Source organism: Nymphaea colorata, chromosome 2, assembly GCF_008831285.2.
Source record: "Nymphaea colorata isolate Beijing-Zhang1983 chromosome 2, ASM883128v2, whole genome shotgun sequence".
In the NCBI taxonomy this organism is placed as follows: domain Eukaryota; kingdom Viridiplantae; phylum Streptophyta; class Magnoliopsida; order Nymphaeales; family Nymphaeaceae; genus Nymphaea; species Nymphaea colorata.
The window spans coordinates 7,936,448-7,944,924 of record NC_045139.1 but is presented as its reverse complement, the minus strand read 5'-3'; the positions used below and the strand labels follow the sequence as shown (position 1 = coordinate 7,944,924).

At 41.4% G+C, this 8,477-nt stretch overlaps 2 protein-coding genes across 2 annotated transcripts; one reads left to right on the top strand and one right to left on the bottom strand.

The window, feature by feature from the left end:
- Positions 1–388: 388 nt before the first annotated feature.
- Positions 389–1,357, top strand: LOC116248308 (NDR1/HIN1-like protein 10). The gene has a single exon (XM_031621033.2). It carries the CDS (start codon positions 481–483, stop codon positions 1,186–1,188), a length of 708 nt encoding a protein of 235 aa, XP_031476893.1. The 5' UTR covers positions 389–480; the 3' UTR covers positions 1,189–1,357.
- Positions 1,358–2,180: 823 nt separating this feature from the next.
- LOC116248309 (NDR1/HIN1-like protein 10) lies at positions 2,181–3,210 on the bottom strand. Its single transcript, XM_031621034.2, has one exon. The coding sequence runs from the start codon at positions 3,039–3,041 to the stop codon at positions 2,409–2,411; it is 633 nt and encodes a 210-aa protein (XP_031476894.1). The 5' UTR covers positions 3,042–3,210; the 3' UTR covers positions 2,181–2,408.
- Positions 3,211–8,477: the final 5,267 nt, after the last annotated feature.

Sequence of the window (8,477 nt, the reverse complement as noted above, 5' to 3'; positions counted from 1 at the left end):
AGTACTACTATTTTTTGTTTCACTCGACTTTTTCCTTCTCGCTATTTCCTTGAATTTTCGTAGGCTTCCCCAACCGGAAGATCAAGTCCGAAGCTTCCCGAGAGACGGTCTCTCGAGGACTCGAAGTCAGACCCGACCCGTGGAGGATCATACCATGACCATCCCCCAGCCGTTTTTTTCGTCCTTTTCCCATTCCGTCAAGGGAAAAACTTTCAGCTTCGAAGCTTCTATGGACCATGGCACAACAGAGAAGGCACCAAACGCCATGAAAGTTCCAACGTCCACACCTTGAAAGTTTCCGCTCTTTCTTACCAATTTTCGCGTTTCCCGGCCACACACAAAACGCGTGCCGCGTATTTCCGGCGTCTATATATTCATCTCTTGAGCTTCCCCTGTCTATTCATCCCTCTTCTCTTTCGGTTACTGCCTGAGCCTCAATAACCTTTCAAGTTTCGAGCAACTACCTTATTCCTTTCTCTCATGGCTGAATCCAAGCCGGCCAACTTTAATGGAGCCTATTACGCCGGTCCCCAAGGTGTCCAAGCCCCTCCCCAACACCCCTCACAAGCCTACCAAAGCCCCGGCCGCCGCCATCGCTCCTGCGGCCTCTGCTGCCTTCTAGGCACCTTACTCAAGCTCATCATCGCCATTGTTGTCATTCTCGGTATCGCCGCCCTCGTCATCTGGCTCGTTCTCCGGCCGACGGCCATCAAGTTCTACGTAGAAGATGCCTCCCTGACACAGTTCAACTTGACCAATGCGAACACTCTGCACTACGATCTCAAATTGAATGTCAGCATAAGGAACCCCAACAAGAAGATCGGGATTGACTACGACGAGCTCGACGCGGCGGCGTACTACGAAGGAGAGCGGTTCGGGTGGGTTCAGCTGCCTGGTTTCTATCAGGGGCATAAGAACACCACCACACTGCAGCCTGTCTTCAGGGGACAGGCTTTGATGGTTCTTGGGGACTTCATTGCTGGTGACTTCAATGAACAGAAGGACAGTGGGTTTTTCTACGTAGATGTCAAGATTAAACCCAAGATGAGGTTCAAAATTGGGCATTTGAAGACAACCAAGTACAATCCAAAGGTTTGGTGCTACTTGATGGTTCCATTGAACTCCAAAAGCTCTTCATCATCTGGAACTGGTGGCTTCACAAGAACCAAATGTCATGTGCACTATTAGTTTTTCTGGGACGTTTCATTCATTTTTGGGTTCACATTTGTTCTCTTGCACAGATCTCTCCGTGTTCATTAGCTGTGGCTGGTGATTGAGATTCTTCATTTTTGTTGGGACTTTTGGTGTGTACATAATAAAAGTCGTTCTCTCTGTAGAGGATCTTTGTTATTTTTCATTTGTAGTTTTGTTTATTCTGCTTCTGTTTCATAATTTAAATTTGATTCAGCACCATCACTGAACTTTACATCTAAAATCAAAAAAGCTATAATGATCTAAAGTTGGTCGTGAGAAGATTTCTTATCACAAGACAGAGGTTTAAGAGATTAAGATGGGCATACATGAAGAAGATAACCAGATCAGATGGTAGGCAGGCCCAAAAGCATCAAACTGAAAAAAAAAATTACTGTAGCCTGGAATCCGCTATGGATTACAGAAGTCCAGTTCGGTTGCGTGACTTTAATCCTACAGTAAACTATTGTGTTCATATTTTCAGGTGGAGGATTAGCACAAAGATGATTCTTAGACGAAAACGTCCCTCAACCTTATGAAAAATTGCGAAAATTAGAGACAAAGAAAAAATCACGCATGCTGTACATTTTATGCCTAAACACCGACGTTGAACCACACGCACGCAAGATATCTGCCTCAAATGGGTATCCATGAAAAACTGTTCTTCTAATAATGTCATATAAATAGTGTGTTCGATATTATGTTTCAGTTTAACAATCAAGGGGTGTTTGGCTTTCATGTACTCTATTCTGCATAAGAACTCATATTAAGAACAGAGACATCCAGACAATCGAGTCTAAAACAAGAGATTTCGCGTCTGAGTTTTCAACTGAGATACACGAGTCTTTTCCCTCAGAAACGAGAGAGAACGAATATCTGATCGTCCAAAGCAAATATCAAATTAGTCAAGATGAAAAATTTTATATTGAATGTCTCCGTGTCACGCCACAAAAGGAATTAACTCAAATTTGTTGTTCATACTTCCTGAACTTCTTTGATTTTGCATCAAAAGCAGAAGAAAAAACAAGCAAAAGAAAGTTCGCTACTGAAATTCTTCAGTCACCTTAACTCCACACAAGCAGTTGAAGATCTGCTACTTAGTAATGAACAATTTCTTGCCTTCAGCCTCAATAAACGCTAGATGTGACGCAATATTTAATCAATGCCCAAGATCTCATGCTAGTTTGAACTCAGATGAATGAGTAGTACATTACCCATCATATTAGGGTTTTCACTTCACACTCAGTCCTTGTGAATCCACCATTTCCGGAGGCAGAGCTATTCGACGGCAGCAGGGGTATCGTCAATCCACACCAAATGCTTGCAGAGAACTCATCTGTCGTAAGCAGCCCAAGGCTCTCTATCATCTTGGCATTAATCTCAACATTTATTCTGAAAAAACCATCTGATCTCTGCTTCATGAACTCATTGACACTCAGATCATCAAGCCCGATTGCAGACTGCCCACCAAAAGCGGGGTGAATGACGACCGTCTTCTTGTGCTCCAGACGGAAGGTAGGCAGTAAAGCCGAGGCAATAATTTCTCCCTCGTAACTTGCAGATGCCTGAAGCTGCTGATAGTAGACATGGCACTTCTTGTTCGGATTCGTGATGCTAACGTCCAATTTGAGATTGTATTGAAGTAAATTTTTGCCGGTTAAGTTGAACTCTATCAGGCACGCATTCTCTACGTAGTAATTCCCGCCAGAAGGCTCACGAATGGAAAAAGCTGCGGGCAAGACGACGCTCACGAAGATGAAGAGGCACAAAACAATCGCCATAAGCAACCAGTCAGGCGAAAAGGTTTCGACGGTCTTTTGCTGGGAATACTGTGGCCCTGATTGAGGCATTGTCTTGGGGAAATGAGCCAAACGAAGTGTGCTAAGAAGGAATTCGTGAGAAGGGCAGGGATCGAAATTATGTTGGTAGCAGTTGGCTCCTGGTTGCAGATGAGAGCGAACTGTGTTTCATTTGTTGCTCATCAGAAGAGAAAAGATAAGGTGATGATCAGTTCAGTTGAGTTTGTTTCGTTCTAAATCGATCGAGCCAACAGCTCCAATCAATATCCTATCTTCTCTGCAATTATGCGCTATCAACGACTCATTAAATCTCAATCACAACGCTTTGCCTTTATTTCTTCTTATTTTCAATTTTATACGCGAGTAATTAAACTAATTGTTCAGTTGTTTTTGTTTTTGCGGTTGAATTGAACTGTTGAAGGGCCTGATCAATCTTAAACAAACTAATCCAGATATGCCCGGATAAAGATCTCCTAAATCAGACTCCGAAGCATCCAATAAGGTCTGCTACCAGCCACCAAGTGATTGATTGGACCTGATCCTATGCGCAAAATTCGGTTCATATGGAAATAGCAAGTAACTCTCTCTCTCTGCATGATATTTTAAATTAACCCATATATATATATAATAAAATATAATGAACTGGCTACTTCTATGGCCGGATGATTATTTTTTATTTTGTGATACTAAAAACCACCATAAAAAGGTACCTTTGCAACGACCAATTACTTGGTTAGTAACAAAGTGCTAAAAAATGACCATGTGACTATAAAATTAATCGGCTGATTTCAAATTTTCATATATATATATGTATATATATATATATATATATACATATAATGGTGAATCTGACTTTTAAAAGTCAATCAACTATCTAATTATGACCATCTAATCCAACATGATGGATAGTTAGGAGAAAAATGTGTAAATTAATACTAGATTATAAAAATATCTATAACTTTTTTTTGCATGTTTTCTTTTAACCATCTATCACCATGGATAAGATGAATCTCATGAGTTTCTAGATCACTATAATCATATATATATATATATCTATATATATATATATATATATATATATATATATATATATATATATATATATATATAGAGAGAGAGAGAGAGAGAGAGAGAGAGGAAATCTTGCTACATTGAATAACTCCTACCGGTGGCACCGGAAAGTTCCATTGAATCCGACAGCTTCTTCTTCTTCTCTCCCGTCTCTATCTTCTTCTTTCTCGTCTCAATGGCCGAACGACGAGGTTGGGAGTAGGGCTGCACACAAGCCGACTCTCGACTCGACTCAACGAGCTCGAGTTTGAAAAAAAACAACATTTATGTCCTTAAGAAGCATAATTGTAAGTGGGACCTTTTAAAGGGCAAGCTCCTTATGTATTTTTGCTTTTTATGATTCATCTGTCCTGCAGTTGAAAGTAATTGGTACCTTTTAAAGGACAAGTTCCTTGTTTATATTTCCTTTTTATGAAACATCCGTCCTGCATTTTGCTTGCTTTTCTTTCTTACTCCTTGACGTGTGCAACATTTGGAAAAAGCTTTTAGTTTTATCAGTTTTTGGCTTTGTTGCTTATAAAAAACAAAGTGCCTTCCAGGGATAGAAGGTCTTTCTTCCTTAGAAGGGTTTTCCTTTTTCTGGTCAAATTGAAGACCTTAATAAATTATTTATTTTCAGGAGATATGATGATAATTTTGATTTCTTTATCGGTATTTGCATAATCTCATGTATATTCATTTTTTGTCCTGCTGTCTGTAACAATTCCTCATTTTGTGTTTCTGTTGGCAGATTTTGTATGGTGCTGCTGAGTATGAAGATTCAATAAAAGCTGCAAATGAGATATTCATTGAGGCTCGTGCCATATATCAAATAGTTTATGAATATGCTGCAAATTTAGGTTCATATACACCTGAGCAGAATGCCTCACCTTTCGAATCAGACATTGGTAAGGCTGGGTTATGCTCATTCGTTTCACTTATTGAAGGAAATGTGTCTTATCCTCTGGTGAAAGGGAAAAAGCGCCTTTGTTTTTAATGTAATGAAGATCAAGAAATACTGGAAGCCCAAGAGGTGCTAGGCAACTTTCATCTGTGCCCAACTATAGCAACTTACCTCTTTCATCGTCACTGAAAGTTTGGAAGTTTCACTGTAGTCATCGAAATGTTATGGAATTTTAGTTTCTCGTGATAATTCATTGGTGTTATTAACAGGAGACAGCCAACTGCTGGCATTATCATGCCCGAGTTTATTCCAATCCCAAGTTAAATTTGAGTAGTGCATTTTTTATGCCAAAAAGCAATTTGAGGGGGGATGGGAATAGGCTGAAATAGAAAACAGGCTGTCAGGCACACACAACATTTGTACTCGAGTTAACCGAGTCGAGCTCGAGCTCGACTTTGTTAATCGAGTCGAGCTCGAGCTTGTGTTAGGCAGCTCGACTCGAGTTTGAGCTCGAGCTCGACTCGGCTCGTGTGCAGCCCTACTCCCAACCTTCAAACCATGCGTCCTTCGGCCATTGAGACCTACTCCCAACCTTCAAACCATGCGTCCTTCGGCCATTGAGACGAGAAAGAAGAAGATAGAGACGGGAGAGAAGAAGAAGAAGAAGCTGTCGGATTCAATGGAACTTTCCGGTGCCGTCGGTAGGAGTTCGAGAAGAAGAAGAGAGGGGTCGAGGAGGAGAGAGAGAGAGAGACGGAAGAGCTGGAAATCAAAATCACATTAATATTTTTCAAGTATAGGGTTTAACCCCTTAAACACAATCTCTTAGTAATGTCTAAGTTTATTAAAGTCCCAAACTGAGACGCCACACAAAAGCAAAAGATCGAGACGATCTGTGTCGGCTGTCCAAAACGTCTGGAACCTTTTGAGTCCATGGGGGAACTTGTCTGGGTGCCGCCCAGACTTGGTCTTCCACAGCAGCGCAGCCTCACCCGGATGGAGCCTGGGAACTTGCCTAGGTTTGCCCTAGGTTGCCTCGTTCTTCTCAGGGTTGAACTCAATACTCGGTCTTGGCCGGTTCTAGGTCCATTTCTCTCATTTTGATCTTCACGTCGAGCATTCCTCGGCCGCCGTTCATACACCTTCAATGCCGTAGGCCATCTTACTACACTCGGCCCTGACCCCATCTCCTCGGCAGCGCTAACCTCGCTGTGATTTCCCCCGTTTCCTCCTGTCTTCATGCCTCCCACTCCACCCGCAATAGGGACTTAGCGTTCGTTTTCATCATTTCCTCCCATTTGGCTAGGGGTTCTGGATACTCTCGGCCACCCTCAGCCAGACTGTTGGCTGGCCTCGGCGTCGTCCTAAGTAGGCGACATCCCAGTGTCCATCCGTAGTCTCGAGGTAACCATTCAAGAAAGGGCACTTGCTCCCGTTATTGTCCTTGTCTTGAGACTTTTCCTTCGCTACCCGCGGATCATGCGACTGCCTTCCGCTACCATGTGTAACTTGTCCCTGCATAGAACCGTCTAGCGTTTCCGGTTTTCCTTACCTTCCTGCTCCTACTCACATGCTGTTGGCTGCTTACATCCTCTACTCCCCTTCGGGATAGCAACATCCCAAGGGTCCCTGGGTCTGCCGCTATTATAATCTTACCTCCACCTTCCTTAGGAATTGCCATAGTTTGGGAAGTGACGAAACAATGAACGAGTCAAAGCACTCTTGCTGCTTGGGAGAGAGACGAGGACAGCTGGTTGAAAATGAACGTCTGTAAGACCACCACGACGACTGCCAGTGATGAACAACAGCAACAGAAATCAAGGTAAAGAATGAAACACCTCATCAATCAAATTTCCCGATTCATAGCACTCTTGTTGCTTGGGATGTTGCTATCCCGAAGGGGAGTAGAGTAGAGGATGTAAGCAGCCAGCAGCATGTGAGTAGGAGCAGGAAGGTAAGGAAAACCGGAAACGCTAGACGGTTCTATGCAGGGAAGTGTCAGTAGCGGAAGGCAGTCGCATGATCCGCGGGTAGCGAAAGGACAATAACGAGAGCAATCAGCAAGTGCCCTTTCTTGAAGGGTTACCTGATGGACACTAAAGATGAGGTTGTGCAATCCCTTTGCTTGCACGCTTCATCCTGATTAAAGTGATCAAATTTGTTCAGATTGTAAAATAGATGTATATATACATGTATTAAACTATGTTCTTAATTTATCATTATTGGAGCAAGTTAACTAAGCTCATTTGCGACTAAATATCATGATTTCCATTTATTGTTATTTTTGTTTAAAAAAAGAGCGGGAGTCGAACCAAAACATCATTTGCCTTCCGGAAAGCCTCAACCGGGAAGGCAAAACTTATTTCCAAAAAAAAAAAGACAATGACTATTACTGGGTAGGTGACATTAATCAAGGAATCCAGAAATAAGAATAGAAGCATAAGAAGGCAAAAAAGGCGTGAAATTAGCTTGTAGGAGAAGCAACAAACACCCATCCTGATCATAAACTACAAATATATCTCAGTATATTTTTTCAACGCTAAAGAGTTTCCAACTTGAATGAAATTTCCTCTTTTTTTAAAAAAAGAAAAAAAGAAAAAACGTTGGCTCCAAGGCACTCTAGATGGAGCGTGAATCATGAATGCTTGAAGATTGTAAAATAATGTATAAACCTTTTAGATAGTTTCAAGGAGCGTAGTATATAGCTGGTCATATTAAATGTCATCCTAACAATGCGTCTTTAGTTCGATTTATGTTCGATTTATGTTGGTGTTACTTATCTGCACGACAGACAAATTAAACGATAGGTGGGAGAGGCTTTGCTTAGGTGCTGGCAGAGATAGGTTCCCCATAAAGAAGGAATAAAGGATGTAGATCTCTTTCACTTGCTCTCTTCTTTTTTATCTCATATGAAACAAGATTAGTGTAAATATATCACATCTTGTACTGAAAAGACGAGGGCCACATGCATCTTCAATCGACCCACAGAGACGGCGGGATACTGAAAGCAAATTAAAGGCAGTCTACAAATTTTGGAAGAATATTGCTAAAATGAATAGGAAATTAATCTCAATCTCTTAAGCAAAACATGATTCCAGAAAACACGTCAAACCCTTTTTAGGGCAGATTTCAATGCCATTCTCCCTCAGGAACTGAAGACTAATGGTAACAGCAATTCACAAGAAATATATATCTCTTTTGTAGAAGAAGACTGTGGGGTTTGTTTTATCTTCTGTGGGGTGAGGTGACTGGTTTCCTTAAGTCCAGATTATATAGTTTTGGACCAACATGAATACTAGGTAGGTAAAGATATCTTTGACATTTTTGGTGAGCTTGCAATAAGTTTGCTACTTCAATTTAGATGGAAAGATGAGAATATATATAGGTAGTTTGGATTTATAAGGATTGATCAAATCCAAATCAATGTAATCAGATTCTATGAGCAAAATCTTCAAATGGTGGACCGACTTTCAGCCAACTTATAGTCAGCATGAAAGTGGATCTGGATGCTTCAGAAACTGGGAGGATGATCA